The following is a 27,399-nucleotide window of genomic DNA, read 5'->3' on the forward strand; positions in this document are numbered from 1 at the left end:
GGCTCTCATTTCTCTCCAACTGTTGCTTCATCTAGCCTCCCATCCTTCTGAGGTCGATAAAAAAAGACCCAGATTGTTGGGGGCAAATAGGCTGACCCTATGCACTGTGAAGTGGTATATACTGTAACTGCTATTCCTTCCTTCCTTTCCTTCCCTCTTATCCTCTTTCTCATTCACCTTCCCTGGTAGTGCAGTGGTTAGAAGCATTGCAGGCTAACTGTGCCCACTGCCAGGAGTTCGATCCTCACTGGCTCAAGACTGACTCATCCTTCCATCCTTCCGAGGTGGGTAAAATGAGGACCCAGATTGTTGGGGGAAAGAGGCTGACTCTGTAAACCACTTAGAAGGGGCTGTAACAGCACCCTGAAGCGGTATATAAGTCTGAGTGCTATTGCTATTTGGTTCTTTTCATTAATTTAGTCTCCTGAGCAGTCTTACAACAAATAGGATTCCCCTGCTATTGAAGGAAAAGGGAGAAAAAAACTAACTATATAATGAAGTTTCTAACCTTTGGCAACTTTAAATTAAACTGTCATAAGTCCTTGCCAGTTGCCAAGCCTCTGAATGCAACGATCATGTGAAAAATTGGTCCAAAGCCACAATTTTCAGTGCCATTGTACCTTTGAATGGTCACTAAATGAACCATGGTAAGTCGAGGACAATCTATTTGTCTTGTTCACTCTCCAAAACTGATCAGAGGAAGAAAGGAAGAATGCAACCCCAAGCAAGCATTTGAATTTGAAGCTCCTGATCTCCAGAAATGCAGAACAGTGAAATCTCCAGTGGGTATCTCTAACAGAGTCCAGGACTACGAAGTCACACGAAAGTGCCTCTTTTGAGATTAGAATAAGATCCGTAGATTAGATCCACTCCAGTTCTAATAATAGGTTATGCAATACATAATCTATACAATTACAGTCTCTTACCAAGATGCGTTCTGTGCTATCCTTCTGCCCATTTGCAAAACTTTAAACACTCCAGGATGAAGTACTTGAAAGCCTTACTTTATAATAAAAATTATTTTTTTAAAAAACTCTATGCCCTATGTGGTTTAGATATTTAAAACTAGCTCAATACCTGTGCTTTGCTTGAAAACTATGCAGTTGGGCTTAGTTTTGGGGGAGGAAAATAAGGGAGGGGAATTCTGACTCTGCCTACCAGCATCCATCGGTATTCATCTAGCTAGCGTCCTGCCAGTGTGTAAGAGAGTTGAGGACTGTTTGGAAACTGACACAGTATTTGCTGTGTGACCAAGAAGGAGTACTAATGTTCTGATGGTCATTTCAAAAAATCTTTTCTTAGTGAGCACCAAGAAGCCAAGAGGAAGATACATGCCAGATTTTAAGTTTGTAGGCTTTACAGTTCTGGAGATTTTGTGATGATGTGTGAATGGTATTTCACATTTATATATATATATATATATATAAAAAAAAAAAATCCTGCTTGGGTGGGAAAAAACAGTCCATTGTGACCTGAATTGTAGATTGTCCTATTTGTTCCTGGGTTGTAATATCTGCACATTGTTAAATTTATTAGACAAGGCAACTCAACTAAGAATCCATTGCGCGGAACATATCAGAGGCAAAATATTCAACTGAATACTGTATCTGTGTATTTATCACATAGGTATTTTATTGTTGTATTTCTTTTACCTTCTTTATCCTGGAAATAGTTCTTGTATAGTTGAGATCTTTGTTGGATCTGATAGTTCAGATAGTTCAGAATAGTTCAGATCTTTGTTGGATCTGATACGGGTTGTAAAATTAATCAAGCAATGCATTTTTCATGGTGAATTCTACAACAAAGAGCAGGGAAATCCCCAAACTTGAAGAAACAACGGTTCCTTCTTCTCATTAATGATAAATATTTAAAAGATGATTTTATAGGCAATCAGTTGCAATTTCACACATTACCAGTAAGTAAAAAAATACATATGATTTCCTGACAGTTAGAACAATGAATCAGTGGAACTCCTTGCCTCCAGATGTTGTGAATGCTCCAACACTGGAAATTTTCAATAAAAGATTGGACACCATTTGTCTGAAATGGGGTCGGACTAGAAGACCTCCAAGGTTCCTTCCAACTCTGTTATTCTACATTTTGCAAGGCTCAAGATTTCACCAGTGTGTGGAAAGGCAAGCAAGCAAGCCAAAAAAAGCACTCACCTTAAACATACTTTTGAGATATACTGGATTAAATTGTTCATGGGAACTAGTTAAGCCGTTAGGAGCCCATCCCGTTCTTTTCAATAAACCGTCAAGCTCCTGCCGTGTTGTTGTTTTGTATTTCGTTAAGGTAATTTAGTACATCCATTAATTTATGATCCATGTTGTTTCCCTTTCCTTGTGTTACAAAATTCCTACCGTAAAGTTGATTCACCCTCATCGCTCAAGGCTTAAAGCAGTTAAGGATGTAGATCCAAATTGAGGTAGATGTTTCAACAAGAACTCGTACATCCAGATAAGTTCTCCATCATGTTTTCTTAAGAAGGGTAGAATTTACCTATAACACAACACAACCGCAACTATTCAAAAATGTTTTCCTTCTTGCTCGCCAAGCGTGCAACAATTTTGCTCTTCTCGGCTCACCAACTTTCCAACAGCCTCTGGATTTTCCTACTTGGAGATCAGCTATCAGGCCTTGATCATTTTGCTCCGAGGGTTTTAGCTTTGCTTTTCCTCAATGCAGTTCTTTCCAAATTACTCATCTTCTAGATGTGAACTGGAATTTAACCAGAATTCCCCAGAGTTGTGATCCATGAAGTCTGTCCTACCCTTTCTGGAATTGGATCTGGAGGAGTTGCACAACCCTGTTCCTTTCTGGAATTGCGTCTGGAGGATTTGCACAACATTGCTTGACATGTGCAGCAAGGCAGTGATGCTTAGATGGTGTTTATGGAGCTACCACGCAGAGCAGGAATTTCGTATCCAGAGTACAGGATCTGAAAAAAATGTCTTAAGCCTCATCGTCCGAGGCAGTAGAGGCAAATCCCATTTTCTGTAGATATATTCAATTCCAGAAAGGAACAGGGTTATGCAACTCCTCCAGATCCAATTCCAGAAGGAACAGGGTTGTGCAAATCCTCCAGATCCAATTCCAGAAAGGAACAGGGTTGTGCAAATCCTCCAGATCCAATTCCAGAAAGGCATGAGAGGAAGCAGCTGTGTCCCACTCATTAAAGCAGCCTCATCGACAAATTCCGAAGTCTGTCCTACCCAATCTTCTGGCCAATCTTGGGAAAAGACTGGTTTGCTTTCAGAAGCAATATTATTTGTGAACCTATTTGGCATCGAATCCAAGGCAACACGCCAACTGCACTGAGGAATATTTACATACCACAAGGCTTCTGGAAAAAAAGTAAAGATGCGTGCAGATACAAAGGAGCATTTGCCAGCAAGATTTGGACTCTTGCTGGAAATTAAGGTGGGTTTACTAGGAGTTGAAGATGAAGGGAAGGTCTCTCTTTGAAAACCTCCCTCTTTTCTCTACACATGGAAAGCAAAGGATAAGCTCCTCTATATGGGAGCTGAACATTTTTAGGGACTGATATCTGCATTAATGTTATTATACAGATGATATATGCAAACCCCACTCCTTTCTAGCACTGATGATGTTAGCTAGTTGAGTAATGAAACATCTGCAAGAAAACCATCAAGCTCAGATAACAACAAGGACCCCACAGTCCTCCTCCTCCTCCTCCTCTCCATAAAACCCACTTCCTTTTAGCATTGATGATGTTACCTAGTTGGGTAATGAAACATCTGCAAGAAAACAACCAAGCTCAGAGAGCACCAAGGACCTCACCGTTCTTGCTTTTAAAACTCAGGCTTAATATCCCATACCCTTTGATCTTTCCTCGGGGACACAAAGATATGGAAAACTATTGGAAAAGGTTATTTATTTATTCCTGCGTGATGTGTGTATACAGGGAGATAAATTATATATATCTATACATGCTGGTGTATATCAAAGCTCTTTGGAAAAATGTCTTTACTCTCGAGTATGTTTACAGTGGAGTTAAATGTTGGGGAGCACAAAAATTTGCTTCATTTCTTCTTTCATCTACTTTCCAACCAATTTACTGTCAAACTCTCCAGCAAAGCTGAAAGAAAGCCCAATTCCAACAGCCCGCTTTAAAAAAAACCCTTAAAATCTCTTTTTGAATTAAAATATGAGATTCATACGGATTAGTTGTTCCCTCTCCATGTTTTTTTTTTACAAACGGTTTGACATTCATCTTTAAAATCAGAAAAGCTACTTAGGGAATAGAGTGGAAACCAGGCCAAAGTACCGCAGCTTATCCAGTTTTTGAAAAAACATGATATTTTCAGGGTTGGTGTTTAAAAAATCAAAAGTCGAGAGTTTTATCCTTTCAGTTTAAGGCCCTGCCTCTCAACTGTATAATGCTGAAAATAAACCCTGGGGCATTTTTTGTACTATAACAGCCTATCCTACAAGACACACTAACGTTGATGGCTACAGAGTAACATTTTACAAAAATCTGGGGCCCAAGTTTGCAAGGGATTATTTTACTACTACTAATCTTTTAGACAATATAGGTAACAATGTCTCCCCTCCAACTGCAAGATTGCAGCATTCATCTTAGTGCCTCACGTGCTTTTTTATTTTTATGCATCAGTTTGAATTTCTTCTTAATTCTGTTCTTCACCTATGTTTCGGTTTATGTATTTATATCACTTTCCTGTGATGTTGTAAACTGTCCAGAGAAACTTGGGTGAGATGGGTGGTTTAGAAATCCTACTAAACAAAACAACAAGACTCTGATACAGAGCAAAAAACAAACCGTTTTCTGTACAGCATTCTGCCTGCTAAAAGTAGGCCGAAAAACAAGCCGAAAATGACAGAGAAAGAGGCCCAAAACAGGCCAAAAAATGGGCTGAAAATGGTCCCAAAATGGGCCAAAAAATGGACCAAAACAGGCTCAAAATGAGCCAAAAACAGGCCTAGAAGAGGCCGAAATCAGATTTTTTTCAGTGTTGTTGTAACTTTGAATGGACACGAAACGAACTGTTGTAAGCCAAAGATTACCTGTACAGGGACAGACTCCACCATAGTTTCAGCTGAGAAACTATGAGCACCTTAGATCAAGCTAAGTCCCAAAAATACTAGAGGAATTCCTAGAGGCCTGGCATTCAGCCAAATCGGCCATCAACAGGCACAGAGAGATAAACAATATGTACATATCATCAAAAGAGACAATCTGAAAGAAACAAAGCACTTCCTGGCCAGAAATCAACAGCCAGATAAGCGGGAGATTAAGATCAAGATTTACTCTAGACCAAAAAGCAAGAAGTAAACAATACCCTAATCAAAGAACTACCAACTCAGGCAATAAAGCTAATAGTAAACAACAGCCTAATGAAACCACTTCCACCAACAATGACAGGACAACCAATAGTATACAAAGACAGCAAACCCTACTCCCTTCTAGTACTGATGATGATGTTACCTAGTTGGTTAATGAAATGTTTGCAAGAAAACAACAAAGCTTAGAGAGCACCAAAGATCCCTCAGACCTCTTCCTCCTTCTCCTCTCCCTCCTCCTCCACAACCCCACTCTTTCTAGTACTGATGACATTATCTAGTTGGGTGATGAAATGTCTGCAAGAAAACAACCAAGCTCAGGGAGCACCAAAACCCCCTCAATCCTCCTCCTTCCCCCCACTCTTCCTCCCACTCGCTCCTAACACTGATGATGTTACCTAGTTGGGTAATGAAATGTCTGCAAGAAAATAACCAAGCTCAGGGAGCACCAAGGACCCCAAAAGGACATCATTCATGCATCTGGGAACCTCTGCGAACATTGCAGTTTGCAAATGATGCCGCATTAAATCTCCATTTAACTGCCAGAACCGGAATATTTTGGATACAACAAGCAAGTCTGTTGCTTCAGATGTCCATTAAATGGAAGTCCATTAAATGAGGGCCTCCTTCTATTCCGTCATCACTAAGCAAAAGCCCATCCTTGCTACTCTAATTTTGGCACAACAGCAGAGTGGTTGGGTGACTCTAGAACAATGCTTTAAAAAAAATCATTCACTGGGAAATGACATTTAAAACAAATAAAAATAAAAACCAAGCAAGACACGGAACATTAATGGGTGAATCACCGTTTGCTGTTGGGACAAGAAAGCATTTAAATTCTAAGCTTTAAAAAGTGAGTTAGACCAAGAAAAAAAGCACTGAGCAAGCAGCAACACAAAACTCTCAACTGTTGACTATTATTCAACCCAATTATTTGTCTTTTACTTACGATGGATATTGAAATGGATTTAATACACAATCTCAGTGTTACACTTTTATGCTCCGTCGAAGCAAGCAGCATTGGGCTATTGATTGATTTATTTACTGGACTAAAATATGGGATTGGATACAAGAAATAGTGGAAGAGCAGATACAGTTTAAACTGGGATTATTCTTGTTGGGAATAACTAAAGGGAAATATAGGAAAAAGATTAAATATATTTTACAACATATATTGACAGCAACAAGGATAGTATTCGCTCAATGTTGGAGATGAAATAACATGCCCTCAAAGGAATGTTATATCAAACATTTTTTAGATTGCGCTGAAATGGATAAACTTACGTTAAAATTAAAGGATAAAGAAAAGTTGGAGTATTATGAAATGTGGGACAATTGGAATAACTGGTTGAACAATAGAAATAAGGAGAATGGAGTTTTAAAAATTATAGATAAATGTATATGAATGTATATATTTATATGAGTATATGTTAATAAATGATTCAACTATTTACAAAGTCTGCACTACTATTACTGTTAATCTTCTCATCACTCATCACCCATCTCCTCCCACTTGTGGCTGTATGACTGTAACTTTGTCGCTTGTATCCTTACAATTTATATGGACTGTTTCCTAGTATGATTTGATGGCTTATTGTACCCTATGACTATCACTAAGTGTTGTACCTTATGATTCATGACTCTTTCTTTTCTTTTATGTACACTGAGAACATATGCACCAAAGACAAATTCTTTGTGTGTCCAATCACACTTGGCCAATAAAGAATCAATATAAGAAAACAGCAATGCAAACTCGGGCTGACAGCTGGTGTAACAAAGCACTGCATGGACAGTTCCTTGAAAAGATCCAAGGGAAAGTAGATAAGGAAAAGACGTTGTTATGGCTGATCAACGGAACACTGAAGAGACAGAAGGCCTGATTCTTGCAGCCCAAGAACAAGCCATCAGAACGAATGTAATCAAAGCCAGAATAGAAAAATCTGCTGATATCCCCAAATGCGGACTCTGCAAAGAAGCGGACGAAACCATCGATCACATACTGAGCTCTTGCAAGACAATCACTCAGACTGACTACAAACAACGTCACACACAGTCACTCAGATGGTCCATTGGAACTTGTGTCACAACTACCATCTGCCTGTAGCGAAGAACTGGTGGGATCATAAGCCTGAAAAAGTGGTCGAAAATGAGCATGCAAAACTACTGTGGGACTTCCGAATACAGACTGACAATGTTTTGGTACACAATACCCCGGATATCACGATTGTGGAGAAGAAAAATGTGTGGATCATCGACATTGCCATTCCTGGTGACAGCAGAATCAATGAGAAACAACTTGAAAAAATCACCAGATATCAGGACTTGAGAATCGAACTGCAGACTCTGGCATAAACCAGTGCAGGTGGTTCCAGTGGTACTGGGCACACTGGGTGCTGTGCCTAAAGACCTAGGCAAGCACTTGAAAACAATTGGCGCTGACAAGATCACCATTGGTCAGCTGCAGAAGGCCACCTTACTGGGATCTGCTCACATAATCCGCCGATACATCACACCATCCTAAATGCTTGGGAAGTGTTCGATTAGTGATTTGTGATATGAAACCCAGCATAGTTACCTTATTTGCTGTGTACACTGTAGTTTTTTGTGAATAATAATAATAATAATAATAATAATAATAATAATATACCATAGTTATCTCATTTGCTGTGTACACTGTCATTTTTGTGAATGATAATCATCATCATAATCATCATAATTAAAAAATGTGACACAGATGTTACTCAACTTAGATAAATCCCCTTAGGAACCTAAAACAAGGAAACAAGGTTCACAAACATTAAATTAGAATTAAAATTGTTAAAGAGTTAGTAGCTGAAACAACTGCATTGGATAAGATATTTCAGACTTTGACAACTCTTGTTACACAAGAGTTGTGTATCTGGTACTTGGCCTCAATTTTATAAGCAGAAGTAGAACCTCGTCATGATAGGAGATAATAATTCTTGCATCCAATCCAACCAAACCCTCATGGAAATTATCTAATTTTATGCACCTTCATATTCATATCTTCAATGAATCCATTGTCAACACAACACAAGATGAATCAGTTGACCATCTAAGAGCAGTGTGGGTTTTTGTCCTAGTCATACATGTGCAGATTAACACAACAAGGAAAGAAATATTTATTTTCTAAGTTTCCATCCCAAGCCCTTTTCATTTTACTCAAATGAATTCCTGGGCTTTTTAGAAGACAGATTCTTTCACACAAGGAAGGATGTGAATTTGCAAGTCATTTGAAATCACAAGTTATAAAATGACTTTCTTTCACAGCTGGACAGAAACCTTAGATTATGGTGAATAAAGGAAGGAATTGCTTCATTCCTGTCCTTTGGGGTCAACTTTAGAACAGACAACCAGACTCTGTGGCAGGAAAACAGAAGACAAAGAATGAACCCATTGTAAAATCTTTTAAATGCATCTTCTCTAACATACAGCTCTCTCATACACACTAAAAAAATGCACAACACAAAGAGACAAATATATCTTTCTAAAGCTCTCCATAGCTGAACACACAATGAACTAAGCCATAGTTTGTTTCCCAGGCTACAACTGGGCTGGTTGGCACAACACCAAACCGTCAATCCTGGTTGATCTAAGGCAATGGCTACCTTGGTGTGCAGTTTTAAATTCAAAGCAGACAAACCACAGAGGGTTTTCAAACTCAACTTGTGGACTTCAACTCCCAGAATTCCTCCTCCAGTCATGTTAGCTTAGGAATTCTAGGAGTTGAAGTCCACAAGTCTTAAACTTGCCAAGTTTGAAGACCCTTGCCTTAGCAGAATGGATGAATCCGACCAAAACTGGAGGGAAAACACAATTTGCAAACACAACTCATTGCATATTTATCAGAACAAGCCACTGTGTATATATACAGACTTACTCTTGGAAATAACATTGGGGTTGTAGGGGGTCAAGCTATTCTCCAAAGCACCTGAAGGCAGTACAAGAAGCAACTGATGGAAATTAACCCAGGAGAGAAGCAACCTGGAACTAAGGAGAAACTTCAAGACAGCGAGAACAATTAGTCAGTGGAACATCACTGGAGCATTTAAGAAGAAGATTGGACGGCCATTTGTCAAAAATGGTGTAGAGTCTCTTGCTTGGGTGAGGGGGTTGGACTAGATGACCGCCAAGTTCCCTTTCAACTCTGTCAGTCTGTTATTCTGAAAGAGGTTTGGGTAGACAAGACCAAGCTCATTAAAAGTTCATGAGTCAATCACTTTCTCCTCCATAAGGTGCCTGGAAAAATGACAACTACTATTCAAACAAACATTATTATGGTTTCACCCCTCCGTTCCCAAAAACATTTTGTCTTCCACACGCCCCTGAGAACATCAAAAGAGGTTTAAAGACACCGTGAATGAACTGAGACTCCCCCAGCCACCCAAGAGGCCGGGGCTTCAAAGCTACAGGGTCACCCTCTCTTTATTTTACTCCCTCCCAACTCCTCTTGTAGAGGAAACCGCCCCAGTATTTTAATTTTTTTACTAGTTGGGGGAAAAAAAGGGCTTGTTTTGCTCCACTAAATAAGCAACCAGGAGCTGGCATGGCAAAGGACAGGCTGGGGAAAAAGAGAAGAGGTTTGTGTCCATGGAAAAACTTCCACATTCGAGCAGGCACAGAGAGTAGAGATTTGGCAGGATTTAAAAGCCACCTAAAATATAAATAGCTACTACAGGAAGAGAGGGAGGGGGTGTATCTATCCAGCTCATCTGAAAGACAGTGAACAAGAGAGATATACAGTACATTTGCTCCATAGATTTATTTTTATTTCCCAAGTAAGGGCAACGAGAACCAGTCTTGGCAAAAACAGGCCATAATGCAAAAAAATAAATAAATCATTTTTTGATTTCTTTTAAAGGAAAAAAAAAGTTTGTAAATCTCTCTCCCTCTCTCTCCCCTCTCTGTTTAACCCACCTCCTCTCTCTTTTTAAAATCCAATTTCATCTTCCTTCTGCAGCAAGATAGAAGGTAGAATTTTTTTTAATTGGCCAAGTGTGATTGGACACCCAAGGGACTTTGTCTTCCGGTGTATAAGCTCTTCAGTGTACATAAAAAAAAATCATAATGAATCATAAGATACAACACTTACTGATAGTCCTAGGATACTAAACAGGCAATCCAGTCATACTAGGAAACTAAATAAAATGTAAGCAACAAGGTTATAGCCATAAGTAGAAGGCGATGGGTAATAGGAAGGATGAGAAGAATAGTAAAAACTCTATAATAAAATATATACATGGTATAAAAACTATATAGTAAAAGTATAAAAAAAAATAGTAAAATATATATAGTAAAAAACTATATAGTAAAAACTATATAGTGAAATGTGTATGTATGTATGTATGTATGTATATATATATATATATATATATGGATCTTTGGTTGTTCGGTTTTCTCCCGCGTAAGATTCAAGTATCTAGGCAACGTTTCGATGAAGTCTCATTCATCATCTTCAGGCTTCTGGCTCCGGCTCTGTGCTTTTCAGAGTAATGTGAGATTGCAGCTGCTTCCTCCTTTTAACTGCCAGTGGGGTGGGACTTGATTGGGTGGGGGCTTGGCTGTGTTCTGATTGGGTGGGGGTGTGTTCTCATTGGTAGGGGTTTGGTTGTGTTCTGATTGGTTGGGGGTTAGCCGTGTTCTGATTGGTTGGAGCGTGTTCTGTTCAGGTGGGGGCTTGGCTGTGCTCGGTTAGTCTTAGTTGCTGGGGATTTGAGCTGGTGAGTTGTGATCTTGCTGTTTGGCTTCTAGTTCGTGGTCCTGTTGCATCTTCATAGTGGGTGTCGGTTTGCTTCATGTATGGCTCGGAGGGGTTTGAAGTGGGTAGTGATGCAGCTGTAGTGCAGCTTCTGGTCCATGGTCGTGTCTCATCTTCTGAGTGGGTGAGAGTCTGTTTTCTACATGGAAGTGTGGTGGTGGCATCTTGTGTGGCTCTCATGGGTGTGGGTCTGGTGTCCTTCTTCATGTTAGGTACTCGTCTGTTCATGAGGGCGGGTTTCCAAATGGCTGGAAGGCGGAGGTGTCATCTCGTTTGTTCATGCTGTGTGGGCGTTTTTCTATCTCTATGGCTTCTCTGATTATTCTGCTGTTGAAGTGTTCGGTTTTGGCGATAGTTCTGGTATTTTTAAAATCAATTTCATGTCCTGTGGCTTTGAGGTGTTGGACCAGGGAAGAGGTCGCTTTCTTCTTTTTGATTGAGTTCTTATGTTCTTCTATGCGTGCATTTATTCTTCTGTTAGTTTGTCCAATGTATGTGGTAGGGCAGGCAGTGCAGGGGATTTCATATACTCCTTGGTTTTCTAATTCGATTTTGTCTTTGGGGTTTCTTAGGATGGTGGATATTTTTCTGTTTGTGCAGAATGCTGTTTTGATGTTGTGTTTTTGGAGGATCTTGCTGATTTTGTCTGTAGTGCCTTTTATATATGGGAGGAGGGCTTTGCCGTTTTCTTGTTCTCTGTCTTGGATTTTGGTTGGGGTTTCTTTTTGGATTAGGTGGGTAATCTTCTTTCTTTGGAATCCATTGGCTGTAAGTACGTTGGTGAGAGTGTGTAGTTCGGTTTTTTGGTGTTGTTCATCGGCTAAGCATTTTGTTCTGGAGATGAGTGTCTTGGCTACGGAATTGATCTGTGCTGGGTGGTGGTGTGAGAGTGCATGTAGATAGCGGTTAGTGTGTGTTTTCTTCTGGTAGATGGTGTGTCCTAGGGAGCCATTGGATCTTTTGTATACCAAGACATCTAGGAAGGAAGTTGGTTGTTGGCTTCTGTTTCCATGGTGAATTGTATTTTGGGGTGTAGGCTGTTGAGGTGTGTGAGGAAGTTGTTCAGTTTTTCTTTCCCATGTGGCCAGATTATGAAGGTGTCATCTACGTATCTGAGCCAGAGTTTGGGTTTGTGGTCGTATTTTTCTAGAGCTTGTGTTTCAAAGTGTTCCATGTAGAGGTTAGCGATGACAGGTGAGAGGGGTGATCCCATGGGTGCTCCTTCTATTTGTTTGTATTTTTGTCCATTGTAGGTGAAGTATGTATTGATAGGCAGTGGTTGGTTAGATCTAGGATGTGCTCGGGGGTTGTATTTGTTTTGGATGGCTGTCAAGGCTTCTTTTATTGGCACTTGGGTGAAGAGGGATATGACATCGAAGCTTACTAGTAGGTCGCCAACAACCAACTTCCCTTCCTAGATGTCTTGGTATACAAAAGATCCAATGGCTCCCTAGGACACACCATCTACCAGAAGAAAACACACACTAACCGCTATCTACATGCACTCTCACACCACCACCCAGCACAGATCAATTCAGTAGCCAAGACACTCATCTCCAGAACAAAATGCTTAGCCGATGAACAACACCAAAAACCGAACTACACACTCTCACCAACGTACTTACAGCCAATGGATTCCAAAGAAAGAAGATTACCCACCTAATCCAAAAGAAACCCCAACCAAAATCCAAGACAGAGAACAAGAAAACGGCAAAGCCCTCCTCCCATATATAAAAGGCACTACAGACAAAATCAGCAAGATCCTCCAAAAACACAACATCAAAACAGCATTCTGCACAAACAGAAAAATATCCACCATCCTAAGAAACCCAAAGACAAAATCGAATTAGAAAACCAAGGAGTATACGAAATCCCCTGCACTGCCTGCCCTACCACATACATTGGACAAACTAACAGAAGAATAAATGCACCATAGAAGAACATAAGAACTCAATCAAAAAAGAAGAAACGACCTCTTCCCTGGTCCAACACCTCAAAGCCACAGGACATGAAATTGATTTTAAAAATACCAGAACTATCGCCAAAACCGAACACTTCAACAGCAGAATAATCAGAGAAGCCATAGAGATAGAAAAACGCCCACACAGCATGAACAAACGAGATGACACCTCCCGCCTTCCAGCCATTTGGAAACCCGCCCCTCATGAACAGACGAGTACCTAACATGAAGAAGGACACCAGACCCACACCCATGAGAGCCACACAAGATGCCACCACCACACTTCCATGTAGAAAACAGACTCTCACCCACTCAGAAGATGAGACACGACCATGGACCAGAAGCTGCACTACAGCTGCATCACTACCCACTTCAAACCCTCCGAGCCATACATGAAGCAAACCGACACCCACTATGAAGATGCAACAGGACCCACGAACTAGAAGCCAAACAGCAAGATCACAACTCACCAGCTCAAATCCCCAGCAACTAAGACTAACCGTGAGCACAGCCAAGCCCCCACCTGAACAGAACACGCTCCAACCAATCAGAACACGGCTAACCCCCAACCAATCAGAACACAACCAAACCCCCTACCAATGAGAACACACCCCACCCAATCAGAACACAGCCAAGCCCCCACCCAATCAAGTCCCACCCCACTGGCAGTTAAAAGGAGGAAGCAGCTGCAATCTCACATTACTCTGAAAAGCACAGAGCCGGAGCCAGAAGCCTGAAGATGATGAATGAGACTTCATCAAAACGTTGCCTAGATACTTCGAATCTTACGCCGGAGAAAACCCGAACAACCAAAGATCCACATATAAATACCCCGAGAACCTCAGAAAACAAATATATATATATATATATATATATATATATATATATATATATATATATATATATATATATATATATATATATATATATATATATATATATAAAATACAAGAACTATATAGTAAATGTATACTGAAAAACCTATATGGTAAAAAATATTTTTAAAAACTATATAATAAAAATATAAAAACTATACAGTAAATATATAGTAAAAAAAAAAACCTAAATAGTAAAAATATTAAAAACTATATAGTAAAAACTGCAAGTCTGTTGGGGGGAGAAAAGCTGATTTCAAGTTCTGCCATTCTGGGTTGAGGTTTTATTTTATTTTAATCTTATTTTATTGAACCAGCCACTCGGTTTTTAATTAGAAAGTTACCAAAAGCGTCGGAGCGGAGGGCTAATTAACATTTCGCAGCCAGTAAGCCGCCGAGCCTTAAGGGGGAAACCTGAAACTCGCAGCCCAAAATATTCACGGGAAAGATTTGCACAATATTTTTTTTTCCCTCCCCGCCTGGCCAAGCCCTCGAGAGCCCTTCCTTTCCCGCGGAGCCCTCAGGATGAGCGCAAAAAAATAAAAGGGCGCAACGGCGGTGCCCACCGACTTTTTCTCCACCGACAATTGCTCCAACATCCGCCAAGGGGGATTTCCAAGCAGATTTCCAAAGGATGCTCTTTCCACCCGCGTGGAAGTCCCTTCCACTTCTCTCCCCCCAACCACCCCAACCACCCACCCACTTCTGCTTTTGCCCCGGGTCAAGCCACCCTCCAGCCACTCACCCACGCCGCGCCAGACCCGGGAGAAATCCTTCAACCTTCGAGCCAAGCTCTTCAAATTTCCACACTTCCTGCTGTGGAAGGAGCCCGGGATCAGGGCACTTGGAGAGACCCCCCTCCCCAGTCCACGCGGAGCGAGAGGGAGGGAGACCCCCCACCCCACCCCAGAACCCGATCGCGAGTGGGGGAGGCTTCGAACCTGGTTCCGAGGCGAACTTTTTGGCCAAGGACCAAAGAACCAATGTCCTCCCCCACCCTCCAAAGCCAGGGGAGGGTGGGAAGGATTCAGGGTCGCCCGAGAAAGACCCCCCCTCCCAGTCACTTACCAGCATCGGAGAGGTCCCGAAGTTGTGGCCGCCGCTGCTCCGGGGTTTCCACCCTCCCCCCCCCACACGCATACACACACTCAAAGCATGCCCAGCTGCGCCTTCTCCCGGAGCAAAGCAGGCAGGAGCTGGGTGTAGCGCAAAGTCGCTCCTCCTTCCCAAACTGCTCCCGCCCCTCCCCCGGCCCCAAGAAGGGGAGGGGGTGATCCCGGAGGCTGGAAGGGGAAGGTGGAGCGATGGGCAACGGGAGAGGAAAGGGGGAGGGGGCTCGAGGGAGGGAGGGAGCATCCAGGCTGTGGGGGAACACAGACCAACCAGGGGAGGGGGTTGAAGGGAGGGGGCAAAACGCGGGCAGGGGGCGTTTAGGAGCCTCCCCACGCGTGGCCAAACCCGCCACTGCCCACTCCCCCGCGGAAATGTTCCTCCTCTTTCTCCTTCTCCTCCTCTTCCTCCTCCCCTCCTCTTCCTCTTTCTCCTCCTCTTCCTCCTCCTCTCCTCTCCTCTTTTTTCTCCTTCTCTTCTTCCTCCTTTTCCTCTTCCTTCTTCCCCTCCTCTTCCTCCCGCTCCTTGGCTCTCGCGCGAGGCTGACCCTCTGCCCCCCACACACACACACCCCACCCCTCACTTTTAAGGAGTGGGGGCGACGGTCCTTATTTTTCCGTCCCGTGGGCGGATGGCGAAACTTGAGTTTGCAACAACAAAGAAACTTTTGTTTGCAAAAGTTGCTCTCGGAGGAAGAGAGAGAGGGAGAGAAAGAGAGAGACGAGAGATACAGACCTGGTAGGGGTCCGGATTTGGGCTGCCAGTCCGGGGTCCAATTGGGGGCGTGTGGAAAGGGGTAGTTGGGCTGGGATTGGAGAGAGATTATTGGGGGGGCGGGGGTAGGGGAAATCGATGCGGGCCCTGAGCGATTCTCTCTCCCTGCTTGCAAGATTCTGTTGAAGACTTTGGAAAAAGGGCAGAGAAGAGCAACCAAGAGGATTAAAGGCCTGGAGACAAAAGAAAACATAGGAAGAACGGTTGCAGGAATTGGGTTTGGCCAATCTAGAGAAAAGAAGAATTGGGGGCATGAATTAGGGAGTTCCAGGATTTGAGGGGCTGCCCGAAAGAAGAAGGGGGGGAGTCAATTTAATTTCCAAAGCACCAGAAGACAAGAAAGAATGGATGGAAACTCACCAAGGAGAGAAACAACCTGGAATTAAGGAGAAACTTCCTAACAGGGAGGACAATTAATTGGTGGAACAGAAGTTGTGGGTGCTTCCATCACTGGAGGTTTTTAAAAAGAGACTGGACAGCCACTTGTCTGAAAGGAAATAGGGTCTCCTGCCTGAGCAGAGGGTTGGACTAGATGACCTCCAAGGTACCTTCCAGCTCTGTTCTGAAACTTGCTCCACAGCTTTGCAAATCCCTAGGAGAAACTCCATCCCTTGAACATCTGCCTCCTGGGCAGCCATTAAAGCAGGCTTTCTCAACCTCAGCAGCTTTAAGGGGTGTGTACTTCAACTCCCAGAATTCCTCAAGCCAGCAGGATTAAAGGGAATTTAAGTCCACCCCTCTTAAAGTTGCAGAATTCTGGGAATTTAAGTCCACCCCTATTAAAGTTGCAGAATTCTGGGAGTTTCTAGTCCTTCTTTTCTCTAGACTGGCCATACCCAATTCTGGCAATTCTTCCTTATAATTTTAGCTTTTAGTCCCCTAATCCTCTTTGTTGCTCAAGAACCTCCAGAACCAGCCCTAGATGTTTTGATTTGGGTGGTCTAATAGAGAGGAGAAAGTGAATAAAGAGAGTCTGTTCCTTTGACCGAGAGGGAGCCGATGGACAAATATTTATGAGCATACTTGGAATTCTTTTTACCAAAGAAAAGTTTCTGTACAAGTCTAAACAGAGTTTGTTATCAGAGTTTTTGAATGATTGGCATGTAAAGACGGCAACACTGGCTCTTTATATACCATAATTCAGTCATTTCGAACCCTGTCCCCACCCAAGCAGCCTTCTCTAACTTCCAGAGATTAACCAGGATTAAGACCGGTTAGCAGAGAAAGTCCTCGGTGTACAACCACAACTGAGCTCAACCTTTATGTCAGTGAAGTGAGACATGCAGTTTAAGCAAGTTGTATCGCATTTCACGACTTTTCTCACATTGGATTAGTGAATCCCTGCCATCATTAAATTAGCAACAGGGTTGTTAAGCAAACCTGACTTCCCCATTGATTGGCCCGTCAGAAGGTCACAAAAGGAGACACGGCGACTGTCATAAATGCGACTCAGTTGCTGAGCATCTGAATTTTGATCACGTGACCACGGAAGTCCTGCGATGGTCATGTGAAAAACAGTCCTAAGTCACTTTTTTCCAGTGCCGTTGTAACTTCAAATGGTCACTAAATGAACTGTTGTAAGTCAAGGACTGCTGTAGTTTATATTTGAGATTACTGTTACAATGGTAAACTAATTAAGCATCCAAACTGCGGCGAATGGATGAGCGTTTTCCCACTACTTTGGGATAATCTACAAAATTTATGTTCACTGGTTCAAGAAACAAAAAACAAAGTTCTCTTAACCAGAACTTTTCAAGAAACAAAACCTTGGATCCAGCGGTGGTATTCAACCAGTTTCATCAAACCGGTTGTTGAATTGCTGGCTTGTCCCATTTTGGCTCCCAGGTAAGTGCAGGGAGATCTACTAGGCCCATGATGGCAAACCTGTGGCATGCATGCTGGAAGTGGCACACAGAGCCACTTCTGCCGGCACATGAGAGGTCACCTGGAAGAGCAGCACTGAGCATGCACACACGCTGCCCGCCTGACAGTTGATTGTTGGGTATCTGGTGTGCATGCACGGGAGCAGGGTGCACAGGAGATGCACATGCATGCGCAGAGACACATGGGTGCATGGGAGTTCATGTGCGCATGCGCAAAAACACACAGCATGGGGGAGGATTGCACATCTGCAGAGATGTGCGGCGCGCAGGGGGTTACACCTGTATGGGCAGGGGGTGTGGGGTACCCATGCACACATTGACTTCTGGGTGCTGGCATGCGAGTGCACAATTTTCGGCCTAGGAGCCCAAAAAGGTTATGCACCACTGTACTAGGCCCAAAATGGGGTGCAAGGGTGTGTGCGCGGTGCAGCCCTCTTGTGGTCCATTTTGGCTCCCAGGTAAGTGCAGGGAGGCCCAGTAGGCCCAAAACAGGGTGCACGGGGTACAGCACAGAGGGGCCACCCATGGTTCAGGAGGCCGAGTGCTGCCTGTCACACTCCTGGTCACACCCACCCCACCAGTCATTAGGGCAGAAAACCAGTTGTTAAATTGTTTAAATCCCACCACTGTGCTGAATCTCTTAACAACTTCTGCTCTTTGCACCCAGTTTTAAATCAGGAACAGGGGTTCAAAGATGGTGGGTTTATCTGTGGTGTGAAAGACATTCTAACATCAAAGGGCTGAGTTGTTCAGGAAGAGAGAGAGAGTAAAACACACACAAGTAAAATGATGGAGAGAATGTTTATTTAAGACAATCATTCCTCCTGCCTGTTAACATTTCTTGATTTGTTTATTTTTTATTATCTTAGGCAAGAATTGGAATGGCAGGAATGAGAACAAATGGCAGGACCCACAGGGTTGGAAAACTTCCCAACTAAGAACTTAAATCAAATTTAATCGACTACGTCGACAAGGAATATCTTTGGCAGAAAATATAATAATTTGTCTTCAGCTTCCCTCCTTCTCTCGTGTCTAAGGCAGAGTCAGGGACTTAACACTGAAATCTCATCTCTCATATTAAATCATTTCAATTAATTGCTTAGTATTAAATTATTCTAAGTTGGCATTCTGAGTCCTATGCTGTGATGACTCAAAGGGGCATGGCACAAAGGCAACACAGTCAAATAAGCAATAATAGTCCCTTTATTAGCTCCAACTTTGCCCCTAATATCCTGGTTACCTTCTGGTCTGGAGAAAAACTCTCCCAGGAACAGCCTTTCGCTGCAGAGAATCAAGTCCAAAACATGGTCAACAAAAACTGTAACTATAAGTCCAAGGTAAAATGAGGTAATTAGTCTAGCAGGGCAGGAGCAAGAATTCCAGACATGAAGGCACAGCTGCAGTTTAAAAAGCAGGAAAAAAGGACTTTTTGAAAGGCTGCTTCTCTGCATGCAGCATGCTGATGACGATTTACAGGCATGCCGGCAATGTGCAGGGAAGCATATCGTAAATCACCGAACCACGTAAATGACAGAACTGGTAGTTAACCCTGTCGGATCCCACCCCTGGAATAGGATTTCCTGCCTAGTTGGGCTAGAAGACCTCTAAGGTCCCTTCCAACCCTGTCATTCTATGTTCTATGAGTGATGAGATGGGGGTATGGATCAAATTGCTCAGATTGATACTAGAAGAAAGTTTAAAGTTACAACACTACAATTCAAAGAAGTTCTCCATGAAATGTTGTTCTGTTATTCCATTTTGTTAAGAAACAGTGGATAGAAACTAAACAAGGAAAGAAGCAACCTGGAACTAAAGAGAAGCTTCTTAAAAGTGAGAACAATTAATCAGTGGAACGGCTTTCCTCCAGAAGTTGTGGCTGCTCCATCACTGGAGGCTTTTAAGAAGAGACTGGACAGACATTTGTCTGAAATAGTATAGGGTCTCCTGCTTGCGCAGGGGGTTGGGCTAGAAGACCTCCCAGGTCCCTTCCAACTTTGTTATTCTGTTATTCTGTATGGCTTTCTTTCTTGGCAGGCAAAGATAGGCACCTGCCAACCTTTTGTGTCTCATGAGTTCAAAATTTTCTCTGTAAGCAAACAACCTGTGATCTCTGATAAGAGAAACCGACCAGATGCTTCCCTGTTTGACTGCAGAGAGAGAGAGAAGAGAGAGAGAGAGAGATTGCAGAATAACAGTGTAGCAAGGGACCTTGTAGGTCATCTACTCCAACCCCCTGCCCAAGCAGGAGACCCTACAGCATTTCTGAGAAAGAGAGACAAAGACAGATAGACAGACAGAAAAAGAGAGAGAGAAAGAGAGACACACAGAGAGAGGGAGAGAGAGAGAGGGAGAGAGAGAGAGACAGAAAGAGAGACACAGAGAGAGAGAGAAAGATACAAGTGAACAGGAGAGAGAGAGAGAGAAACAGAGAGAGAGAAACAGAGAGAAAAAAGAGATAAGATGGGAGAAACTGCAACTTATCTACTCTTAACTCACCCATTGCTTGTGTCAGCCAAAAGTGGGCCCTCAGCACATCTCTCCTGAAATATGTAATCCTGATAAAATAAATGTAGGAAAATCTTGTCCCAAGATCCACTTTACCAGATTTGCTGGGGGAAATTGCTGAAGATCTGTTTGTTTTTCAGCGCTTATTTTCGAATGGCAATAAGCCACAGAAAACAAGGCCATGTCAGATGAACCCTTCCTCCTATCTTTGAAAATTAAACAGTTCTTCCTTTATCATATCAGGAAAGGAATTATTTTACTCCCCTCCTTTCAATGCCAGGTCGTGCAAACAAGTAAGCCAGAAAATATCTCGAAGGCGCTTAGAGAATTGGAAAGGGAGTCCCAAAACAAAAGTTGAAAGGTATCAAAACAAATTGGCAAAAGTTTCTTCACGCTTCAGTCCCACTTAAAAACAACAACAACAGGCCTTTACTTCTGTCCATTGCTCATTTCCTTTCCCATCCATTCATCTTTGGTTTTTTGCACTTCTTTTAAGTTCTGTTTGCCTTTCAGAAAAAAGCAGGATGCTGGGGAATTAACACAGATCTCTGGATTCTGAGGATTGAAAAAAAGCAACTGGACTTTAGCTTAGCGCTGTCGAAACTATAGTCCTGTCTCTCCATAAATAAAAACATCCTCACCCCCTCCATAGGGCAGACTTCCCGACATTCTCCAAATGTTTTGATGCAAATCAAGAATTCCCAGCCAGACTTTGATTCAACTGGCTGGGAATTTTAGGAGCCGTGCTTCCCACGCAGCAGGAAGATACAAGGTGGAGATAAGACTGTTTTAACCATGGTTTATTGAATAACTCCACCAAGTGGATTGAATTGAAACCTATCTTATCTATCTGTCTATCTATCTATCTATCTATCTATCTATCTATCTATCTATCTATCTATCTATCTATCTATCTATCTTCTATCTATCTTCTATCTATTCTTTCTATCTTCTATCATCTATCTATTCTATTTATCATCTATCTATCCATCCATCCATCCATCCATCCATCCATCCATCTATCTATCTATCCATCTATCTATCTAAAAGCAAAATACCCCTCATGCATCATCACATAATCTCCAGAACCATAAAGCCTACAAATTTGAAATTCAGCCTGTATGCTCCTTTTGGCTTCTAGATGCTCACTAAGAAAGGATTTTTTGAAATGACCATCAGAGCATTTAGAGTATTTCCTATATTATTATTATTATTATTAACACACTCTGATGCTTTATTATTATTAACGCACTCTGATGCTAAGGAGTTCTACTCTCCCTCCCCACCTGAAAAGAAATCTGCTCCAAATGCAAAACACAAGCAGAGGAGTTTCAGTTTCAGAGCACCAGCAGCTTTAGTACAGAACAATTGAGCTAAGCCACACCCAGGCTCTTTGCTGTCTCCTCCTTGCTCGCACAGCAAATACTGCTTCAGTTTCCAAACAGCCTTCAACTCTCTCACACACTGACCGGATGCTAGCCAGATGAATACCGATGGATGCTGGTAGGCAGAGGCACATTTTTTCCCCTTATTTTCCTCCCCCAAAACTAAACCCAGCCACATAGTTTCATAGCGAAGCACGGGGATCGAGCTAGTGGATAAACAACACACAAATAAATAAATGCACAAACCCTCAGGGCCTATTTGTCTTGACGGCATCTACAGAACCCTTAACCTTTAAGGCAAGACAGAGCCTGGGCTTAATTTCACTTGGTGAAGTTAGCCTAGTTGAGGCCACCATCTGGTGATGGTTCAGTCTTACTTCATACAGATAGGCCTCGACTTACAACAGTTCATTTAGTGACTGTTTTGATGTCACACCAGCATTGAAAAAAGTGACTCTGGACCCGTGTTTCACACTTATAACCATTGTAGTGTCCAGTCTCTTTTCTTGTAGACATCATCTTCCAGTGATGGAGCAACCCACAACATCTGAAGGCAAGTTGGTTGACTGGTCTCACCCTTAGGAAATTTCTCCTTAGTTCTAGGTTGCTTCTCTCCTTGGTTAGTTTCCATTGTGTCTTGCTTGCCTTTTGGTGCTTTAGAAAATAAGTTGAGTCCCCCTTCTTTGTGGCAGCCCCTCAAATATTGGAAGACTGCTATCATGTCTCCCCTGATCCTTCATTAAACTTGACATACCCAATTCCAGCAATCGTTTTTCATATGTTTTAGCCTCCAATCCCCTAATCATCTTTATTGCTCTTTCCAGAGTCTCAACATCCTTTTAATAATATGGTGACTAGAAGTGGATGCAATACAAGTGTGGTCTTACTAAGGATTGCGTTGAAGGACTGTCATGCGAATAATATTTGGTATGAATTCTAGCTGGTTCAGGTGTCTTGAAGCTTCTGAAAAAAAGTCAATCTTTTCTGACTAAGAAAACTTGGAAGGAAGGCACAATGGCTGTTTAAACTAAGATACGGAATCTGGAATTCTCCAGAAATTAGGCCTGGAATAACTGAGCCATCTAGCTAATAATTACTAAGGAGAGAAGACTATTGTCTACTAAAACAGAACATCTCTCTGTGTCATTTATTTCCAATTAAATGCATGGAAAATCACACCGTAATGATTAACCATCTGGGTTTTGCTTTTAATGTCGTTCAGGAAAAATGCAGTATTGCACGACATGAATTTTGTATACACACACACACACACACACACACACACACACACACACACACAGGTAGTCCTCGACTTACAACAGTTCTTTTAGTGACCCTTCAAAGTAAAAATGGGTCTGCAAGAAAACCACCAAGCTCAGAGAACACCAAGGATACCAAAATCCTCTTCCTCCTTCTCCTCCCTTCTAGCACTGATGATGTTCCCTAGTTGGGTCATGAAACGTTTGCAAGAAAATCCCCAGGTTCAGAGAGCACCAAGGGCCCCTGAGCTGCCAATATTGTCTTCTATTGATAATATAATGCTTCTCTCACAGCTTTTTTTTTGGGGGGGGGTGCGTACTCAAAGTGGGAAAAGTTACACATCCCTGCTTCATAAGCAAGAGACGGGGCAAGGATGACATGGGATAAAACCTGCAAGACACAAAGGAAGTTTTTACTTTTTTGAAATTTCCATCTGCAATGCAGTATAATATATAATATCCTCCAGGAACTTCATGCCTGTTTATATTGCAATACACAGTAAAATACTCCTCTAAACAGACTCCAGTTTAAAGAAATGGCATTGGGATGACATCTTTGTATAAGTAGTTTTAATGTTACCTACCAGTGAGCATAAATATAAAAAATATACATTTAGAAGTAGAAACTGATATTGGGAGAAAAGAAATCGTCACATTTAGGAAAAACAATAATTCAGCAAATAAACATGTATAAATAAGCATGTTGCTTACGTAAAACATCATTACACAGAATAAAACTGGTAACACAAAATATTTATGGCATCTACAAAGTCTTTAAAATTGGAGAGATATACACTTTTCTCTTCTGACGCATCTGTTAAACCTTTGAAATACTTAAAGCCAATCTAGGCGAGCAGAACAGAAAAAGATCAATTAATAGGATTTTCCATATTAAACTACAATATTGAGAGGGAAAATCACATCTTCCCATTTCAGGTTGTTATTAACAAAATATTAAGGATCGCAATGAGGAAGTTTTCTTAAGAGAACAAAACAGGCCCATTTAATTGTCTACAGTAGCTAGATTACGGACATATAACAGTGCATATAAAAATGTTATACCATACAAAGAGACCCTCATATGCAAACTTTTATATGAAAAAAAAAAACTTTAATACTATTTTCATGAATCCACAGATCGTTAAAGTTATATTCCAAGAATGTCCGCCATAAAGCAGTAATCAGTATTTTTAAAAGTTGCTATTTGTAGATACTTGTTTTATCTACGAGATTATGTTTAAGTAACTTGCTGCTATAAGAAACCGAATCCACGCATTTGTAAACATTTCCAACATCTAGCTTGTATTGTTAATCAAAATAAAATATATTGGTACTGATTTAGGTAATAAAAGTATATTTTCCAGATGATCCAAATGCATTTCCTTTATTGTAGACCAGTGGTGGCTAACCTTTTTGGGCTCCAGTGCCTAAAATTGTGTGCATGCTGGCATGCTCACACTCACGTGCCAGCACTCAGAAGGTAATGCTCCCTGCACATGCATGCGCAATCCCCCCCTCCCCCCACTGCCCTCTTACCTGCACTATGCCTCACCGCTGATTTTCTGCTGGTTTGAGGCCTTTTTTGGCCTCCCAGAGGCTTGAAAAAAGCCTCTGCAGGCTAAATAATAGGCCCGTTTTGTCACTTACAGGAAATGTATTACAGGAAGTGATAAAACAGACCTATTATTCGTCCTGTGAAGCTTACAGAGGCTTTTTTCAAGCCTCTGGAAGGCTGAAAAAGGCCTCAAACCGGCTGAAAATCAGCCATGAAGCGCACGCATGCGCAGTGAGGTAAGTTTGCCTGTGGCTTGCGTGCTGGCACAAATAGCTCTGCGTGCCACCTTTGGCATGCATGCCATAGGTTCGCCATCATTGTTGTAGGACATTCAAAAGAGTATAGATCAGAGCTCTATGGCTGTAATCCTAAATAGAATTATCAATTATACTAAACCTCGTTAAAGTCAGTGGAACATTTGATCCACATGGACAGAATTACACAGTAAAAGTGGTAAGTCTGGTCATCATAATGTTTTCGTAATTTTTTTCCACAGTTCAACAATTTCCATGAAAGTCGCCCCACAGAACAGGTATAAAGTTGATATAGATAGTTCCTAACTTACAACAGTTCATTTAGTAACCGTTCAAAATTACAACGGCACAAAAAAGGGACTTATATGACCAGGTTTCACACTTATGACTGTTGCAAGATCCCCAAGATCACAGGATCAAAATTCAGACACTTGGCAACTGGTTCGTCCTTATGACCGTTTCCTGAAGTCCTGCCTTTTCAAAGCTTCTGAGAAGCCAAGTCAACGGCGAAGCTCGGATTCACTTAACAACCGGGTTCCTAACTTAATGGCGGTGATTCACTTAATAGCTGTGGCTGTTAACAAGTCGCAAAAAGGAGGCAAAACTCACTTCACACATGTCTCACTTAATATTGTAAATGTTGGGCACAATTGTGGCCATAAGTCAAGGACTACCTGTACAATGGCAATGAAAAAAAAGAGAGACTTGTGAGTAGTCCTCACACTTATGACAATTGCTGCAACGCACAGTCACATGATCAAAATTCAGATGCTTTCCATGGATTTACAATGGTCGCATGTGTGATGACCCAAAGGGGCAGGGCACAAAGGCAACACTGTCAGATAATCAGTAGGAATCCCTTATTAGCTCCAACTTTGCCCCCAAAAGTTACCTTCTGGCTGGAGAAAAACTCTCCCAGGAACAGCCTTGGGCTGCAGAGAATCAAATCCAAAACGTGGTCAACAAAAACTGTAACTATAAGTCCAATCAAGGCAAGATGAGGTAATTAGTTCGGCAGGGCAGGAGCAAGAATTCCAAATGTGAAGGCACAGCAGTAATTCAACACAGTTGGGAGAATGCCAGGAACGTAGATAACCAAAGTCAACACAAGATAAACTCGCGTTTGTTCCCAGCAAAAGCCACAATCAGCTTGCATCTCTTTTAAACTCTCTTCCCAGGTGTGAAGGGAATCAGGGCCCTTTCCTCCCCCATAAGCCATGCAGCTCACGTTGCTCCCTTCTCCATTCTTCCCTGAATGCTCTAAGATGAAGAGGGGGTAGGTCTGGGTCTTCCTCTGAACTCCCTCCCCCTTGTTCTACCTCTCCCCTGTTCTGCCCAGCTGGACTTTGTCCTTCCCCAGTTTCCTCCAAAGCCAAAGGAGCCACACTCACGCTCCCTGTTGGCTGTTCATCTTCCTCCTCAGATTTAGACTCCGACAGGGGCATGACAGCATGGTTGTGGGCAGCCTGTTCTCCAGCCAATTTCCGACAAGCTTAATGGGAAAAGCCAGATTCACTTAATGACCTCATGATTCACATAACAACTGCAGTTTCGCTTAACCATAGCATGGCAAAAAGGATTGTGAAATCAGGTGTGACACACTTTGTTTCAAGGCAGCAGAAATTCTTTTCGCTATTGCGGTTGTAAGATTACCTGTATTTTTCCTGAATACTAAGTCACGTTAATCAACAAAACCTCACCAATAAATAATAGCTCAATGACAAAAGATATTTTAGAATATTGCTGCTCGCAATAATGTCCCTTCCAAAGATTTCAGTAAAAAGATCCCCAGGTTAAAAGCTTATTTAAAGTCTGTTTACACATCGATAGCAAAATTGAGGTTGTGTGTGTCTTTTAAAAAATATTGCATCTGTTCAGCCTGACAGCCTAAGATCAATAAGGCAAAAGTCTTTTGGAAACATTAATATTGTAAAGATTGTTCTTGTAAAGTAGGAATTAAAGCTTTAAGGTATACCGATACAGTACTTGAGGGTGAGTGGTTATTTTTGTGTGTGTGTATGTGTGCATTGAGAATGTTTAAGCTTCTTCTCGCTGGTGTAAATCTAGAGCTCCCACTGCATCTCGCTGAGCTCGGTGGGATCACCCAATCCTCCTTCGGCTTCCAAATAATTCATAAGATCAGCCATGGTGGTCTCTTTTTCAAAATCTATCTGAGATGTGCCACCTAGGGATGAAAAAATAAAATAACATAATAAATAGTCTTTTAATAATCTCATAATCCCTTGCAGGTTGGAGTCTGGGCAACTAAATGGAGCTAGCAGAGTGTTTCATGGCCGGACGCTCTTCCTGTCACCAGTGCGGAGTTTTTTTTCAACAGATATATTCTCATCGTGCCCAGAAAGAGAAATATCTGCCTGTGCTGTCCAGACAGTATACAGTTAATTTGGGAATTGGGATAGTTAATTGGGAATTGGGAGCTGTCCTTTTAAGGGAATGCCTCATGGGAAATATAGTTAATGCATCATGGGAAATGTAGTTTATGTCATGGTCACATCTGTAATCCTGACTGGTCATTGAATTGACTTTCGGTTGAGTTTGGGGAGTTTCCATTATTCTTGCTTGGACCCCAGCAACATTGTTATGGGATGAAGATAACTATATTTTCACGCTATGAAGTCAACTGTGCAAAGAACTGGACATTAGATGAATCTTGATGTAACTGTGATTTATACCTTGAGGATGCCTTGCGATCCAATAAAGAAACTTTGTATGGA

At 41.9% G+C, this 27,399-nt stretch overlaps 2 protein-coding genes across 28 annotated transcripts in view; both read right to left on the minus strand.

Annotated features, from left to right (window-relative positions):
- PPFIBP1 (PPFIB scaffold protein 1) overlaps nt 1–15,532 on the minus strand; it is a 92,378-nt gene extending 76,846 nt beyond the window's left edge. For 9 of the 22 annotated variants that reach the window (XM_087934317.1, XM_087934316.1, XM_026700991.2 and 6 more), the window contains exon 1: nt 15,008–15,451. The gene's annotated coding sequence lies outside the window, so the exon portion shown is untranslated. Of the gene's footprint in view, nt 1–14,684; nt 14,756–15,007 lie in introns of those variants that run through there. The other 13 variants (XM_087934322.1, XM_087934323.1, XM_087934318.1 and 10 more) reach the window with 11 other exon arrangements.
- A 7,876-nt stretch (nt 15,533–23,408) lies between these two features.
- BMAL2 (basic helix-loop-helix ARNT like 2) overlaps nt 23,409–27,399 on the minus strand; it is a 30,923-nt gene continuing 26,932 nt past the window's right edge. For all 6 annotated transcript variants that reach the window (XM_087934327.1, XM_026700909.2, XM_087934330.1 and 3 more), the window contains one exon: nt 23,409–26,849. In XM_087934327.1, coding sequence (XP_087790453.1) covers nt 26,728–26,849 — 122 coding nt within the window. In that variant the 3' untranslated portion in view covers nt 23,409–26,727. The remainder of the gene's footprint in view (nt 26,850–27,399) is intronic.

Source organism: Pseudonaja textilis, chromosome 5, assembly GCF_049901715.1.
Source record: "Pseudonaja textilis isolate UNSWEBS1 chromosome 5, rPseTex1.2, whole genome shotgun sequence".
Classification (NCBI taxonomy): Eukaryota; Metazoa; Chordata; class Lepidosauria; order Squamata; family Elapidae; genus Pseudonaja; species Pseudonaja textilis.